Genomic DNA, 18,188 nt, shown 5'->3' on the forward strand with positions numbered 1-18,188 from the left:
ATACCTGGCAGTGCCCCCTAAGGTGCCCTACTGCTCAGTGGGCATATCTATATGGTCAATCTATTAAAATGGCCCCTTCCGTGTCCCAAGGGCCAGAACAGTTAAGATAAGCCATTTTCAAAAACAGACATCTTATGGCTTTGAAAATAGTAATTTTCCTGACCCGGCTTTTGGGCATCCTTGCACATCCAAAGTCGGAGTTAGATGTCCTATCGAAAATGTCTCTCCATGCCTAAATGCTTTGAAAATGAGCCTTAGTGTATCTAGATTTTCAGAAAGCTTTAGACAAAGTTCCTCATGAGAAACTCCTGAGAGAAAATTAAAAAGTTATGGGATAAGAGGCAATGTTCTATTGTGGATTAGGAATTGGTTATTGGATAGAAAACAGAAGGTAGGGTTAAATGGTAATTTTTCTCAATGGAGGAGGGCGAGTAGTGGAGTGCCACAGGAATCTGTACTGGGACCATGCTATTTAACATTTATGATTTGGGAAATTGGAATAAGTGAGTTGGAATAAGTGAGATTGACACCTTCTTTAGCATAATGTCCCTTCCTTTAGCAATAGTGATGATTCCCCCTGAAGCAGCAGGTCATGAAGGGCTGTGAGAAAGCACAGTTACTTACCGTAACAGGTGTTATCCAGGGACAGCAGGCAGATATTCTTAACACATGGGTGACGTCACCGACGGAGCCCTCGGTACGGACCTTTTTAACTAGAAGTTTCTAGTTGGCCGCACCGCGCGTGCGCGAGTGCCTTCCCGCCCGACGGAGGAGTGCGTGGTCCCCAGTTAGGATAAGCCAGCTAAGAAGCCAACCCGGAGAGGTGGGTGGGACGTAAGAATATCTGCCTGCTGTCCCTGGATAACACCTGTTACGGTAAGTAACTGTGCTTTATCCCAGGACAAGCAGGCAGCATATTCTTAACACATGGGTGACCTCCAAGCTAACAAAGAGGGAGGGGGGATGGTTGGCCATCATGAAAATAAATTCTGTAACACCGATTGGCCGAAGTGACCATCCCGTCTGGAAAAGGCATCCAGACAGTAGTGAGTAGTGAACGTGTGAACTGAGGACCAAGTGGCAGCCTTGCAGATTTCCTCGATGGGCGTGGAACGGAGGAAAGCTACAGAAGCAGCCATAGCTCGGACTCTGTGGGCCGTGACAGCACCTTCCAGTGAGAGACCGGCCCGAGCATAGCAGAATGCAATACAGGCAGCAAGCCAATTTGAAAGTGTCCGTTTGGAGACAGGACGACCCAAACGGTTGGGATCGAAAGACAAAAATAGCTGAGGGGATGTACGGTGAGCTCTGGTACGATCAAGGTAGTAAGCAAGGGCACGCTTACAGTCCAGCGTGTGCAACGCCTGTTCTCCAGGGTGCGAGTGAGGCTTAGGGAAGAAGACGGGCAGCACAATGGACTGGTTAAGGTGAAAAGCCGAGACCACCTTGGGGAGGAATTTAGGGTGGGTACGCAGAACAACCTTGTCATGGTGAAAAACAGTGAACGGTGGGTCGGCAACCAGTGCATGCAGTTCGCTAACCCTCCTGGCAGAGGTGATGGCAATTAGGAAAAGCACCTTCCAGGTAAGGAGCCTGAGCGAAGTTGTGGCAAGAGGCTCAAATGGAGGTTTCATGAGTGCTGAGAGAACCACATTCAGGTCCCAGACGACAGGAGGAGGCTTGAGAGGCGGTTTGATATTGAAGAGCCCTCTCATAAATCTGGAAACCAGAGGATGAGCCGTGAGGGGTTTTCCGAGAATAGGCTCATGAAACGCAGTGATGGCACTGAGGTGGACTCTGATGGAGGTAGTTTTGAGGCCAGCATTGGACAGCGAGAGCAAATATTCCAATACAGTTTCCACCGCTAAGGAGGTGGGTTCCTGATGATGCCGGAGACACCACGAGGAGAATCTGGTCCATTTCTGATGGTAACATTGGAGGGTGGCCGGTTTCCTGGAGGCGTCCAAGATGAGGCGGACCGGCTGAGATAGATTCTCTGGAGAGGTCAGCCCGAGAGAAACCAAGCTGTCAGGTGGAGCGAAGACAGATTGGGATGCAGTAGAGACTGATGCCGCTGCGTAAGTAGAGTAGGAAACACAGGAAGAGGAATGGGCTCCCTGGAGCTGAGTTGGAGCAGGAGGGAGAACCAGTGTTGGCGAGGCCACCGAGGAGCGATGAGAATCATGGTGGCATTGTCTTTGCGGAGTTTGGACAAGGTCCGCAACATCAGAGGAAGTGGAGGGAATGCATACAGGAACCGATCCCTCCAATCGAGCAGGAATGCATCCGGGGCCAGACGGTGAGGAGAGAAGAGTCTGGAACAGAAGAGGGGCAGTTGATGATTGTGAGGTGCTGCAAAGAGGTCCACCTGCGGAGTGCCCCATCGAGCAAAGATGGAGAGCAGAGTCGGAGGGTCCAACGTCCACTCGTGAGGTTGAAGGATGCGGCTGAGATTGTCGGCCAGGGAGTTCTGTTCGCCCTGGATATAGACCGCCCTGAGAAAGAGATTGCGGTCCGTGGCCCAGGTCCAGATGCGCAGAGCTTCCAAACAAAGGGGGCGAGATCCGGTGCCGCCTTGCTTGTTTATGTAGTACATGGCGACTTGATTGTCTGTGCACAGGAGGAGGACTTGAGGACAGAGGAGATGTTGGAAAGCCTTGAGGGCGTAGAACATGGCTCTGAGTTCCAGGAAATTGATGTGATGACGACGCTCCTGTGGGGTCCAAAGTCCCTGGGTGCGTAGATCTCCTAGGTGAGCTCCCCACGCATAGGGGGACGCATCCGTGGTGATGATCATAGAGTGAGGGGGTAGATGAAAAAGTAGACCCCTGGAAAGATTTGAGGAGTTCAACCACCATTGGAGAGATTGCTGAAGAGATGATGTCACAGAGATGGGATGAGAAAGAAGATCCGTAGTCTGTGACCATTGGTTGGCGAGAGTCCACTGAGGCGTGCGAAGGTGGAGACGTGCCAGAGGAAGGACATGCACCGTGGAGGCCATGTGACCCAGGAGGACCATCATCTGTCGGGCAGGAATGGAGGGATGCATGAGCACCTGACGACAGAGGTGGAGCAGGGTCCGCTGACGATCGGAGGGGAGAAAAGCCCTCATTAGTGTGGTGTCCAGAACTGCTCCAATGAATTGAAGTCGCTGGGTGGGAAGCAGATGCGACTTGGGGTAGTTGATCTCGAACCCCAGGAGGTGGAGGAGAGAGATGGTGTGATGAGTAGCCTGTAGCACAAGTTGAGATGAAGGTGCTTTCACCAACCAATCGTCCAAGTAGGGGAACACCTGGAGGTTGTGAGACCTGAGGAAGGCCGCTACCACTATAAGGCACTTGGTGAAGACCCTGGGTGAGGAAGCGAGGCCGAACGGTAGCACCTTGTACTGATAGTGGTGGTGCAGCACCTGGAACCGCAGGTAGCGGCGAGAATTCTGATTGATGGAGATGTGAGTGTAGGCCTCTTTGAGGTCCAGGGAACATAGCCAGTCGTGTTGAGAAAGAAGAGGGTAGAGCGTGGCAAGGGAGAGCATTCTGAACTTCTCCTTGACCAGACACTTGTTGAGGTCCCTGAGATCGAGAATGGGACGGAGGTCTCCCGTCTTTTTGGGTACCAGGAAGTAGCGGGAGTAGAATCCCTGACCCCTTTGATCTGGAGGTACTTCTTCGATGGCATTGAGAAGGAGGAGGGATTGAACCTCCCTCAGGAGGAGGGGGGTTTGAGATGAGTGTGAAGCAGACTCTACGGGAGGGTTGTCTGATGGAAGAGTCTGGAAGTTGAGAGAGTAGCCGTGGCGGATGATGTTGAGGACCCACTGGTCCGATGTGATGACCTCCCAACGGCTGGAGAATATGGTGAGACGACCTCCGATTGGTTGTGGAAGAGGTAGCGAGGGTGGATGACTGGCTATGCCCTGGAGAGAAGAGTCAAAAGGGCTGGGATTGCTTAGCAGGCTGGAGAGGCTTGGAGGGTTGAGTGGCCTGAGAACGAGCCTGGGTATGGTGCTGTTGTTGACGGGGCCGCCGAGGTTGTTGAGGAGGCGGATTGAGTGGCCTGGCTGAGAACCTGCGCTGATAAGACGACTGAGGTCGATAAGGACGGGCAGGCGGAGCCTTCTTCTTTGGTTTTATCAGGGTGTCCCACCTGGTTTCATGGGCGGAGAGTTTCTGGGTGGTGGAATCCAGTGACTCTCCAAAAAGTTCATCCCCGAGACAGGGGGCGTTGGCTAGACGATCCTGGTGGTTGATGTTCAGGTCGGAGACTCTCAGCCAGGCCAGGCGGCGCATGGCTACGGCCATGGCAGAGGCACGGGAGGTGAGCTCGAATGAGTCGTATATCGAGCGGACCATAAACTTGCGCAATTGAAGAAGGCCAGAGATGTGCTGTTGGAACAGTGGAACCTTGCGCTCCGGGAGGTATTTCTGAAGGGCGGACAGCTGCTGAACCAAATGTTTCATGTAAAATGAAAAATGGAATGAATAATTATTTGCCCTGTTGGCCAGCATGGCATTCTGGTAGAGCCTCTTGCCAAACTTGTCCATGGTCTTACCCTCTCTGCCAGGAGGGGTAGAGGCATAGACACTGGAGCCCTGAGTCTTTTTTAAGGTGGATTCGACAAGAAGGGACTCATGGGGCAATTGAGACTTGTCGAACCCTGGAATAGGTATTACTCGATAGAGATTGTCCAGTTTACGGGGGGCCCCCGGTACCGTAAGGGGGTTCTCCCAATTTTTGTAAAAAGTCTCCCGTAGGATGTCATGTACGGGGAGCTTGAGGAACTCCTTAGGAGGTTGTTCAAAATCTAAAGCCTCCAGGAAGGCTTGAGATTTTTTAGAGTCCGATTCCAGAGGAAGGGACAAGGCTGCAGACATCTCCCTGAGGAATTTCGAAAAGGAGGACTGCTCCGGTTTGGAGGTGGCATCGGGTGCCGACGGGTCCTCATCAGATGAGGAGGGATCCTCCTAGGTACCGAGAGGGGATTCCTCCCATAAGTCAGGGTCCCGGACCTCTGGTCGAGACACCGGGGTGGAAGGTGCGGTATGGCGGGTCTTGGATAAAGATTTCCCAGAATGCACCGAAACGGTACCAGGAGAGGAAGACCGGCGTCGATCCCGGTCCCGGGAAGAATGACGCACTGCTTGGTGCCGAGGAGGATCCGATGTGGTATGGGAGTGAACCACTGGATGGGTATGAAGCTGCTCAGCCGAAAGAATCGGCATGGAGGTGTTGATAGGTACCGAAGGGGTGGATACCGGGGGTTCGGTACGGGGCTCGGGCCGGTCTGGTACCGGAAGGAGCGGTGCCAGGATAGTGGGCAACAGGTGCTCGAGTTGTTGCTGTAACTGTTCCTGGAGTTGAACTTTTAAGATGGCCGAGATACGGTCATCTAGGGGTGGCATCGGAACCGCTTTCTTTTTCTTCGGTTCCTTAGATGCCGCTCCACGCCCCGGCGATGAGGAGGCCGATGACGAGGCACTCACCGAGATCGGGGCGGAGCGCTTGCGGGACCGGTGCGATGCCGGTAAGGTCGGCGTCGCCACCGTAGTTGGAGGGCGCTCGAGGGAAGAGGAAGGCTTCTTAGCCGGCTTACCTGGCGCCAGAGACGCCGATGTGGGGTCGGGCGGTGTCGAAGTAGACGGTGCCGATTTCTGTGGTACCGCTGTCGATGTCGAGGAGTCCATCGCCGACCCGGAGCCGAAGAGAAGAGTTTGTTGAATTCTTCGGTTTTTAAGGGTTCTCTTTTGAAGAGTGGCACAGCGGGTGCAGGAGTCCGCCCGATGCTCCGGACCCAAACACTGTAAACACCAATTGTGTGGGTCAGTGATGGAGATCGGGCGTGCACACCGCTGGCACTTTTTAAAACCGACCTGCGGGGGCATGAAGGGGAAAACAGCCTCCGCAAAATCGAACCCCGAGGCCTGTATAATGGCAACAGGCCCCGCCGGGGCAAAATCGAAAAAAGGAGAAAAAAAGCAAGTTTTTTTTTTTTTACAAAGCAAAAGAAAAAGATACCCGAAGGCAAAAGAAGAAAAATTAGGAAAAAAGCGCGAGCGGGAAGGCAAAAAAGTGGTTTCAACGGCCGTTGAAAAAACACACGCGTCTTCTTCGCTCCGCGGAAACGAAGAAACTGGGCACCACGCACTCCTCCGTCGGGCGGGAAGGCACTCGCGCACGCGCGGTGCGGCCAACTAGAAACTTCTAGTTAAAAAGGTCCGTACCGAGGGCTCCGTCGGTGACGTCACCCATGTGTTAAGAATATGCTGCCTGCTTGTCCTGGGATAAAAATAATTATGAAAAAGATCTTGTGTTTGCAAGCTGATGGGCTAACATCAAATTAAAGATCAAAGTTAAGAAATTGAAACTGAGAGCAAAATCTTTTGAGGTAATCAAAAAAAAGTTTTGCATTTTATTAAATACTGACTACCACCACCAAAATTATGCCCAGATATTCAATATCCAGGTATTTGCAGACAGCCACTTAAGTGCCAATATTCATCCCTTAACCTGTTAAGTTAAATTGGCTGAAAACAGGACTCCTATTTAGCCAGTTAGCTTAACCAGTTAAGGGCTGAACATATCAGCACTGGTTAAATGCCAACTCCATCTCAAAACAGCCCACACAAAAGCCAGCTTTGTGGTTTGAAGGGATACCCTCAAGGCCCTTACCTGGTTAACTGACTTTGAATATAGAACCCTTTGTGGACTATTACTCTCCCCCCTCTTTTTTTTTTTTTTTTAACTAAACAGCGCTAGAGTTTTTTAGTGCAGGCCAGCGAGATATGTGCTTTGATGCTCACAGGAATTCCATGAGCATCGGAGCATTTACCTCAGCGGCCCGCGCTAAAAACTTCTCGCGCTGTTTAGTAAAAAGAGCTCTACAAAAAATCATCAGTCCAAAAAAATCATTATGTTCAGTGGTCGTTCTAATAAATTAAAATAGAGAAATTTTAAAAATTATATAGCATATGAATATAAATCTGAACATTTGAAGTTTGTAAGCAATTGGATGTTTTTTGACCAATGATTTTGACTGATAATCTCTTACAGGCTTTTAAAGTTTTAAGGGGGGATATTCTTAATGTGTGTTAGTGTTAAGAAAAGTTATTTTACCACAAGTTGTGATACTACACTTTTCACTGTCTGTACTGGGGCTCTATGGATGACATCACCCATTTGTGAGAATATGCTGTCTGCTTGTCTAGGATAAATGTAATATATTTACATTAATGCTTATAAACATACTTGATACTTTTACATTCATGAACCTTCCACATGTGTCTCTCTCAAACATCTTTTTGCTGCAACCACAGAAAACAAATGAGGCCAAATTCAGTTTATTATCAATATATTTTATTTATTTATTTGAGGACATTTTGACCTGGCAGGTTCTTTTATACTTCCAGCTCAATCCAAACCAGATATGTGATCTAATGTCAAGAGCTTTCATTCACATCTACCTATGGGTTTTTTCCTTGTATTTCTTTTCCGACATACCTTCTAGTGTAACTGGTAAGATCACTTGCCTACTATGTCCATGCCCAGAGTTCGAATCCCAGGTAGTCAGCCTCTGGCCAACTCAGCTATCCATTCACTTTCAATCAGAAAATGAGTACCTGGCCTTGTAAGGGGAGGGTTGACTGGGAAGGCAATGGCAAATTATCCAGCTAATAGTCTGCCAAGAAACAGTCATGCAAGTTGCAGCTCCCACAGGTCATTCATGACTTGGTAGTTGTAGACAAGGAACTACCTTTACTATGCTTTGTCTGGTAAAATGTAGCAACAGTCTTAGGCCAGGGACCAACACTCCCTTTCAAATCCCTGTATTCATAGGACAAGGTGTCCCCCATAAGTAATTATCACAACTTCCTTTCTCCATATCCTCCACAGCTCTAGCTGACCCAGGAAACAAAAAAGACCTGACTGAGATCAAACTAAGGACCTTCTGCATGACAGTGCACAGCAGTGCCACCGATACAGCATGGAACATGTATTGTAACCATTCAGACTAAATCTTGTAGAAAACTCCTTAAAAATGAAATTATCTGAACAATGTAAAAAAAAACAAAAAATCCCCAAAAAACAGAGAACATAAATTGACACATTCTTGGACACTGAATGCCACATACCATACCATATCTAGGTTTATCACATTAGAACAAACCATGGTCTTTATAGAAACATAGAAGATGACGGCAGAAAAAGGCTACAGCCCATCAAGTCTGCCCACTCTGCTTACCTACCTCCTGTCTATGCCCTAATGACCCAATTTCCTTATCTTGACCCTCGTAAGGATCCCACATGGGTATCCCATTTATTCTTAAAGTCTGGCACGCTGTCTGCCTCGATCTACCATTTTTCTACATGGTAGAGACAAGCCGTGTTCATCCCTTTCTGCTAGGTAATCCTTGCTGCTGCTGGGTGAAACGAAGGGGATTCTGCTTTGAAGGAAGCCTCCTCAGACAACAAAACATAATGGTGAGGAAGGAAACTACTGAATGTTTCTTACAAAGACCTGGTTCAAAAAACAGACAAATTAATTTTATTACCACACAGGAAGTTATGATGATTTTATTTTAGGGAAATAGAATCAATTTAGCAGGTAAGGCTGCACCTTTTTGTACGTCACTTCTGGAGAGGCTCAGGGAAGGGTTATAAACAGTTATGCTTTTATAATAAGCTGTGGCTCTGGAGTATTGTCCTACTTTCTTAGATAAAATCATGGCAGGGTGGCTCTAGCCCAAGAGAAGCACCAGAGGTTGTCCCTGGAGAGTTCTAGAATAGGGGTTCTCAACTTGATCCTTAGGGACATACCTAGGCAGTCTGGTTTTCAAGATATCAAAAAGAAATATGCATAAGAGAAATTTGCAATTGCTGCCTCCATTGTATGCAAATCTATCTCATGAATATTCATTGTAGGTACCCTGAAAACCTGACTGGCTGGGTGTGTCCCAAGGACTGGATTGAGAATCCCTGTTCTAGAACAAAGGCTCTTCTGCAGGGGTAGTATTCTCAGGGAGAAGGCCATCCTCGCAAGTTACTGTACCACATTGGCTAGCTTCATCTTATCCTGCTTCTAGGTGAGAAGAATCAGGGAAACTATGCTAAATATCAAAAACTAAAAAGGAATGGAAAAAACCCCAAAACAATTGAGAGCAAAATATATGTGCTAGGCAAGGCAGTCTATCACACTGTATTCCACTTAATTCACCTGCAGAATGCTACTTAGTTTGGGGTGAGAAGACACACCCAAATGCTGGTATTCTATTAATTTACACACATTAAAAAAACATATGCAAATAAATAAGCAGTTTCTAGCTAAGCGGTATTCTGTAGATATGATGGCACATACTTTGTAGGTGGGTGTTCACATGCATAGGACACAATTACACCAACAGATTTTAAAATTTTACAATCTAGACAAGAGCACAAGGGCTTACCACAAATATCAGGAATGTTTTTGTTATAGAATCCTTGAATAAATGGCCAAAAAGCACACACCTACTTTTTTTTACAGAATAGGCTTCAAATAGGCACTTTACTAGTGTCTAAATCTAGGAGCTCCCTTATAGCATTATCTTCCCCAGGAATTTAAGAACAAAGAGCTTTAACACTAACTAAATATCTGCCACTCTAAAGTAGTGCGGTGAAATTGATGCTCCAAGTTATAATCATCATTTCCATAATTTGCAGTTTGCTCTTAACTATTTTTACTTGAAATATTTTAAAAATTGTACCTAACACAGTAAGAAATTAATTTGGTTCAAATTTGAATTTCTTCAATTTCAGGGATCTCTGATGCAAAAAAAAAAAAAGAAATAAATGGTCCAAGTTGGGCTTCATTTCTTGACATTTTTTGTTTATTATTTTTACTTGCAATATATAAAAAAGAAAAATTAAAGAAAATGAACTGCAAATAATGGACCTGACCATAAATTTGAAGAATTGATTCACAGCATTACTTACAGTGACAGACATTTAGCTGCTATTTAAGGTTTTACAGCTCTATATGCTGATCATTTCTTAATATTAATATGTTGCATGTGAATTCAGTAGAATACAGTTTGATAGTCTGCCTTGTTTGGATTATATTTCAGCTTATTATAGACAAGTACAAAACAGAGAACACTTAGGGTTCCTTTTACTAAGGTGCGCTAGCATTTTTAGCGTGCACTAAAGATTAGCACGCGCTAAACAAAAAATACTATGGAGCAAGCTCTATGGAGGTGTTAGCATTTAACGCGTGCGGTATTGTAGTGTGCGCTAAAACCGCTAGCGCACATTAGTAAAAGGAGACCTTAGGGCTAAACCATACATCTGCCATTTAACAGGGGAATGTGATAATTACCATTATCTTCATTAGAATTTGTTTTATGTGAATTATTTGCACAAGATGAATACAAGCGTGAAACTGGCTGCTGGCTTTTACAAGTGTTTTGCTATCACTTAGGGCTAGATTCTCAAAAAGCCACGTAAAAAACCGACAGGCTGCTGTCACAGCTGTTATAGTAGCGATTAAAAAAATTTAAAAAAGTAAGTCAGTCTCCATAAAAATGCTCAGGCAAATGTGCTTGGTGGAGAATAGTGAAGACTCACTAAATTTGCATGTGCTCATAACAGCAGGAGAGATGCTTAATCTCTCTTGCTGCCAACCAGCAAAGTGCCACTAACCAACACACCCCTCAGCAATGGGAAAGAGGCCCAAACTCTCCCAACACCAGCCATCCCCCCCCGTAGGAGAGATGCCCAATCTCTCCTGCCACCGCCAACCAACACACCCCTCGGCAGTGGGAGAGATGTCCAGTCTTTCCCGCCACCAACCAACACCCCCCCCGCAATGGGAGAGATGCCCATGCTCTGCTGCTGCCATGCAACACCCCCCCTTGACTCTGATGACCCTCACCCTCTCCCCCCTTAGTTTAGAAGGCTGGCCAGAGGCATGCCTACTCCCTCCAGCCAGCTGGCCCACCTCTTCAAAATGGTGGCCCTTTCCCTTCCCAGTGCATCCTGGGATGCACTGGGTGAGGGGCCTGAGGCTCCGATTTGCCCAGGTTGTTTAAGGCCTTATGCATCCGGGCCAGTAAGAGCCTTAGGCCCCTTCCCGGTGCCTCCCAGGGGCTTGATGCTCTGATTGGCCCAGGTAGTTTAAGGCCTTAAACAACCTGGGCCAATTAGAGCCCAAGGATGCACTGGGGAAGGCCCGCCATTTTGAAGAGGTGGGCCAGCTGGCTGGAGGGAGTAGGCATCCCTCCAGTCAGTCAAAGTAAGGTAAGGGTGAGAGGGTGGAGGTCATCAGCGGCACGTGTGTGTTGCGTGATGGTGGGAGAACATAAGCGTCTCTCCCGCTGTTGAAGGGAATTGGGGGGAGGGGGTCGGTTAGTGGCGGGAGTGATTGGGCATCTTTCCTGCTGCCGGGGGATGTGTTGGTTGGGTGGGAGAGATTGGGCATCTCTCTCGCTGCCGAGGGGGGTGTTGGTTGTCAGCGACGCAGCAGGAGAGAGAGGGCATTTTTGCTACCGAACTTCAATTTGGGATTTTTTAATTGCGTGTCCAAAACACACCAGAGAAATGTTTTTCACAGTGCTAGCACTGTACCGGCACCCCTGGACCAGTTGCTGATTTTTGTTGCCAAAGCCAACGCCACTCTTGGAGAATGGCTTAGCTCACAAAAGAACTCGGTAAATTGTTTTGATAATCCGATGCTAAAATACGTGCTCGCTAAATTAGCTGTAACCTTTTTAACAAGCACATTAAAGGCAGATTTTGTTTTGAGAATCTAGCCCTTAGTCCTCTTCCTCTCTTCCTCCCCCACCTCCAAAAAAAAAGTATGTTTTGTGCCAAACAGTAGCATACTCCATAGCATGTGGGCAGGGGGAAGCAGAGAGGAACAAGAAAAGGGAACTCAAAACATCAACATTTGTATTAAGTGGTAATTTTATTAAGCATTTTCCACATGGTCAAATGTGTGTTTATAGTGCACATGTTAACAAGATTGCATGTAGTTCAGTGGTCTCAAACTCGCGGCCCGCCAGGTACTATTTTGAGGCCCTCAGTATGTTTATCATAATCACAAAAGTAAAATAAAACAGTTTCTTGACCATATCTCTTTAGCCGAAAGGAAAGATTTATAAACTATGAAGAGTTTTACCTCATGCAAAATTGTCATTTCTTTAATAAGACATTAACTATTTTTTTCTGCGGCCCTCCAAGTACCGACAAATCCAAAATGTGGCCCTGCAAAGGGTTTGAGTTTGAGACCACTGATGTAGTTGATCCCAGGGGCACAGTTCAGGCAGCTGCAGTGTACACAGAGAACATACAAATTACCCCTTTTTCAGAGTAAATATAAAATTGTGCACAACCTGAGCTGGTTCTCGAAGCCTCTGTTATAAAAGCATATGTGCGCCTATGTTGCCTTTATAAAACAGGCTTAGAATATGTAGATGTCCTTTTTCCAATATGGACACACATAAAACTCCCCTTGAAGTCCAGTAAAAGTAAATTAAAATCTCTGAATTTACTAACTCAACCCAAAACTAGTCATAAAAGTTGCAACAAACATAGAAAACATAATTGGGCAATGCAAACTGAACCGTTCCTACTTCTTTCATCCCTCAAGCAATTCAGAATGGAAGAAATGATAAAAAGTACATTAAAAGAGCAACAACATACTGTGTCAGGGACCAGGTTCATTCCACAAGATACCCGGTGATGGAAAAGCTCCTCATTGGAGCCATGCAAAGAACAAAAATAAACTATGGATGTTAGGACTCTCTATACCATACTCAGACAAACAAATACTTATTGCTTTAAAATACTACGTTGGATATACTGATTGCACGTTTCATCATTTCTGAAGATAAACAGCACAGGCATGTATGCAATGCGACAGCAGGGGGCATTATTGCTCCATAATAGGTATAGTCAGTCACTGCTCGAGTCTTACAGTGTGAAGTATTTGTCACTACCCCAGTGGAAGGACAACAACATCAGGCCAGAAACGGTGGCTATTTCTTCTTGCAGGTGACTGTCTAGTAATCTCCAATTTATACTGGTTTAAAGCGGCCCAAGCAGTACATTTTCATGACTGTTCAGAAATGAAGTTTAGGAATGGCCCAGAGGCATACTGTAGTCTAAAATGCATCAGTGTGTGCAAAAAATAATAATTTCCCTTTGCCAATGGCAGGCTCTTTCATGATATGAAACAATCTATAGTATTCTGTAGTCTTTGGCTACAAAGAGGCTGATTTGTTTCTTTTTTTTTTTTTTTTTTGGGGGGGGGGGGCGGGGATGATGGATGGGCTCTCCTCTCATTACTGGAAATCATTTGTCACTGTTCACAAAGATGCCAGCATCAAGGATGCAGTTAGGATGGAGGGAGGTTCATACCTAGAATCTGTTCCTGCAGATTATGGTATCTGCACTCAAGATCATCTGTGCCATGATTTGTGCTACAAAATCGCTAAAAACAAAGTAAACAGTATCACTGTGCTGACTTCTTGTGTCCAATTCAGATCTGACACCAAAGTTCCTGCAGCTGTGGGCACCTCTTAGAGAGCAGGTCAAGCAACAGACTCATTCCAGTATAGTCAACAATTCTTTAAAAAAATAAAATTCAGGTCCTCCTGTGTGTTGGGCAAAGCATGCAAGATGTTGAACTACTGAAGTAGGAGTCATGATGGCACAGGGTGAGCTCTGTATGGACAAGAGTATTTAGTTAGATGGTAAGAGGAGCCTAGAGAAGCAAATTGCTTTTAGCCAACATCCTTTGTGAATTTAACAATTACTGTTTAATACTACCACATTCTCCATTGGCCACCTCATAATCTTGTAGTGTTCTCCAGGCCAAGTGGAAGTGGAGCGACAGAAAAATACCCCTTCAGTTCAGAGGTTCTCCTCCCGATGAACAGAGTTAACAGATACTTAAGAATCCTTCTTGGGCAAGAAGGCAAACAACCAATTCTGCACTCTTAATCAAAGTGCCAGAATATGGGGCTGTACAGATGGAAGTCCAGTATTAGCACCCTTGTTGAAACGAGGTGGAATATATTAAGAAGCTGAAAGTTCTATACAAAGGCTTCTTGAATGGGGGAGCCATTGATTTTTAGGAAGAGTTTGGCATCTTCATTCTTCTGTTCTCTTTCACGTTCCAGTCTCTTCTTGTAGAAGATAAGATAGAGTGGGAGGCAGAAACCAAACATGCTAACACCCAACAGGCCAATGTTCACCTAAAACATAATCAGACAGATGTAAGCATGATCCTAGAAACATTCAGAAGCAGCAGCACCTATGGCTTTGCATCACACTGGGTAACACACTATACCTTGCACCATAATGGTTCATCCTAACCTATTCTGAGATTTTGGATGCTAAGACCAGGTGACATGTATTATTACCACAGGTTCCTTCCAACCCCCCAACCCCCCTTACCACTACCAAATTGCTCTATAGAACTCTGGCTTTGCGTTCATCCACATTTATCTGAAGTGTTTGACAGCTTTGCTACAAGACTGTCATTACTTTCAAAGCATCTCCCTGAAACAGCATTCTCAGAACCCAATGAAAACTGTGGTTCTATTCCTTATTCTTCTATTCTGGTATTTAAACTGCTTTGACCTATGTGCCAGATAAGGTAGTATAACAAATTCTCTTGAGTCCAAGAAAGTATTATTTATCATGCTTAAAAGTTCACCAACCAACTCTGGGGAAAGCAGAAGCCACTGTAGCACTAAAAGCTCTTTCCACAGGACAAGGAGTCCCCTATCAGATAAGAAGGGAACAAGTTCAATTTGATCCAGGAATCCCTGCCACTACTGTGCTCCCTTCATTAACTGGGATTGGCTGGGCCAACATGTCCCCCTTTCTGCTCCCTTCTTCCTTACCCAGAAGGCGTCTCCCTCGAGAGGTCCCATCATCGCCAAGAACAAGGGTTGCTGCAGCAGGGCAAAGAGGGCACTAACAAGAGATTGCAATCCTGTCAGGCTACCAAATTGTGTAGAAGGATATCTGTTTAAGAAAAACAAACAGTTTCAAACAGGGGCAGCTGCACCTCCAGCTACTCCACAAGCACAGAGTACCAAAAAAATCAATTACACAGGAAAACAGTAGGCTGTTAAATCACTTTTCAACTATCCCCTGCTCTCAGTTTTGGTCCCTTTCCCGTCTCCTCTGGAAATATGGCAAGAGAAGCCTAATTCTCCATCAGGTTGGTACATTTAAACCCCAAAGACAACTTAAAAGGCTGCTATGCTTTAAAAAAATATACATTTCAGAAACAATACATGCCAGTTCTGCACATCTTTCAGCAGCATGTGGGCAGGAGGAGATGAGCATGGAAGGGGCTAAGTTGAGTTTGATATACACTGTCTTCATTCTTATTTTTATTGTGAAAAGTTGCTCCTAAATCTTGCTGTCAATAGAGCAATTACAGGGATGGTCTTAAGTCATAACAGTCCAGAAATTGGAAAACATCCCCGTTTCCTATATTCGCAATAAGTGTTAGTGCAGGCACAAGTTTCTCTCCTAATAATATAAGTACTGCTGAAGAACACGGATCACAAAAAGACTTACCCCCCTCTTTTATGAAACTGCGATAGCAGTTTCTAGTGTGGAGAGCTGCGCTGAATGGCCCGCGCTGTTCCCAACGCTCATAGGAACTCAATGAGCATCGGGAGCAGCATGGCTATCACAGTTTCATAAAAGGAGGCCTTAGTTGGTGTTAAACTCTACAAAATTTTCTCCACCTCTTCTACTATTAAAAGATTGCATTCATTCCATTCGTCTTGCTCATTCACATTCCAATTATAATTCACTCTTCACCAAACCTCCTGCTTTCTGTTCAATATTATTCATCTTAGAACGCAAATATACAGCAAACAAAGAAGCCTTTGGACCATTGATCACATCTTTCTTTTCATATCCATTTACTAAAAATTTAATGGTACTAAATAATTATTTTGGTCTATTCACTGCTTCATGTATTTGTTTTTTTATAGTAATCGCTCTTAGTTTGATCACACAAACTAACACATTCTAACAAACATATTTGATAGCTATCCAAATCATCATTTGTTTTTCTCCCCTTACGTTCAGACCAACGCACTTCACGTCCAACCTTCTGTTAATCCTGTAGGCTTTTTTATACTGTTTGTACTGTGATCACTAATAAAAATGTTTAAAATTAAAATGATTTAACACTACAGATTTCAGTGGAAATGTCAGACTAACGATGTACCACCCGTCTGGGCAGCAGCAGATGGGCAGTGTTGGAGGATTGCATTTAATGAAACAGCGACACTGAATTTATACTGTGCAGAAGAAAGGCTACTTCTGAATTCTGCCACAAAAACTTAATGATGAAAGATCATCAAATTGCTAGGACTCGAACACAAGTCAATGGCACCTAACAACACTAAAAAAAAGATGTGTATTCAGCATTGCTATATGTACCATGGTAGCAATATTCCCCAGTTAAACATATAGCTGTGCTGTTCAATTTAAGCAATGTATTTCTACCTAAATTAAACCACATTACTACACAGAGTGCAGTTGAATATTGCCAGTTAGGTGGATTATCTTCACCACCCTAATTCTGCTCCAGCACTATCCTTATAGTATCCTGTATAGTGTTACTATAAATTCATAAAAAGAGGACTTGTACGATTAGTGGTAGCTACTACTCAGATAAATCCCTTAGAATATTCAGCCCCATATTCTCAAAGGCTAGAAAAGCGGCCCATTCTGAGGCAAACTTAAGGGTCATCAAAGTATCTCAGGTCTGGAGACAGAACTCAGGCCATAGGCCCAGCTTCAGTTATTCTTTATAGCTAGAAACAGATGTGAAAATATGCTGATGGACTCAGTACATTATGGGTCAACAAGTCGAGCATCTTTTTCAGTAGGAGGAGCCAGATTATGGAATTTATTGCCAGGGCGTCTATGTAAAAATGATGATTAATTTAGGAGACTGCTAAAACTCATCTGTTTGCAAAGGATTTTTACTGTTAAGTCAGGTTGTTTCTTTCCAGGTAAAGATTTCAGACAATCATTTTTAACTTTTTAAGTTGGGAGGGATGTTTTATTGATGAGTTTGTGATAAAGAAGATAAATATTTATCTGTTGATGCATATAGTTGTAAATGTTTGTCATGAATGCATTTGTGCATGTATAATTGTGACACGCCTAGGCATTAGACAGGAAGAAATTTTAAAATAAATAAATGCCACAGAAACTTGACAAAATCAAAGAAGATTCTTGGAGTACCATTAAGACCAGATTAGGCTTGTAATGCATGAAAAAATTTCTGCAGCCTATGAAGAGTTTAAAAAAAAACCCCAAACCTTCGCCTAGATGCTGTGCTTTGGCAGTAACTTCAGGCTCTGCTTTGAGCCCTACCTAGCCCTAATCTGTGGAGAACCAACAGCTCCACATGTAGGCCAAGGGCTAGAGTCAACCATCTAGCACTCCAGCAATCCTGGCCTCTAGCTTAGAGAAGGTAGTCCAAGTGGCTGAATGCCATTTGCTGATGGAAACAAAGCTGATGGAAAACTAGCATCCCTCAGGTGCCATGGTAAATGCATCAGATTTGCTCTGAGACGGAGTTCTTTGAAAGCCTTGGCGACTTATACCTTTATTGATCAGAGGAATTTTCTGAGCCAACTCCTCAAGTGTAAGATCTGGAAGAAGTGACTAAGTATCAAGTGGGGCACCTCTGTGAACGGACCTCATATCAGCTCATATTAAGCAAGACTGACATCCAGTCTCTCGTGCAAGTTCCTACTGGGATTCTGGATATGTCCTAATCCTTTTTCTGAAGAGGCCTGTCTGGAGCAGTATTTCACCTTCTCCTCCAGTCAGATTTTTCCTTCCTTCCTGGAAGACATCTTCCATTTTCTTTTACATCCTTAGAATAGGGAGAATAGGGTAATGTAGCAAGGATACTTAAGTGTCAGTTGACACAGGCTTTGGTGAAGTGAAAGAGGACCATATAACAAACATATGTTAGAATTTGAAGCTTTTGAAAATTCTGATTTCTTTTTTTTAGGGGGGGGATGGTTACTTCCCCATGATGATCTATTTCTTCAGCCTTCTTCTACAAGAGATGAAGGTAAAGATACACTCAACTCAGAGGGCAGAGAAAGGCACAGAATCTCCCTCACTACTTTTTTTTAAAATGGGATGCCCTCTTC

At 44.9% G+C, this 18,188-nt stretch overlaps 1 protein-coding gene across 3 annotated transcripts in view; it reads right to left on the reverse strand.

Moving 5' to 3' along the window:
• Window positions 1–13,290: 13,290 nt before the first annotated feature.
• Window positions 13,291–18,188, reverse strand: part of SLC43A2 (solute carrier family 43 member 2) — a 52,276-nt gene continuing 47,378 nt past the window's right edge. For 2 of the 3 annotated variants that reach the window (XM_033922707.1, XM_033922708.1), the window contains exons 13-14: window positions 14,883–15,006; window positions 14,067–14,228 (exon numbers count right to left, since the gene is read on the reverse strand). In XM_033922707.1, coding sequence (XP_033778598.1) covers window positions 14,067–14,228; window positions 14,883–15,006 — 286 coding nt within the window. Of the gene's footprint in view, window positions 14,229–14,882; window positions 15,007–18,188 lie in introns of all 3 variants that reach the window. The other variant, XM_033922706.1, reaches the window with a different exon arrangement.

Source organism: Geotrypetes seraphini, chromosome 15, assembly GCF_902459505.1.
Source record: "Geotrypetes seraphini chromosome 15, aGeoSer1.1, whole genome shotgun sequence".
NCBI lineage: Eukaryota > Metazoa > Chordata > Amphibia > Gymnophiona > Dermophiidae > Geotrypetes > Geotrypetes seraphini.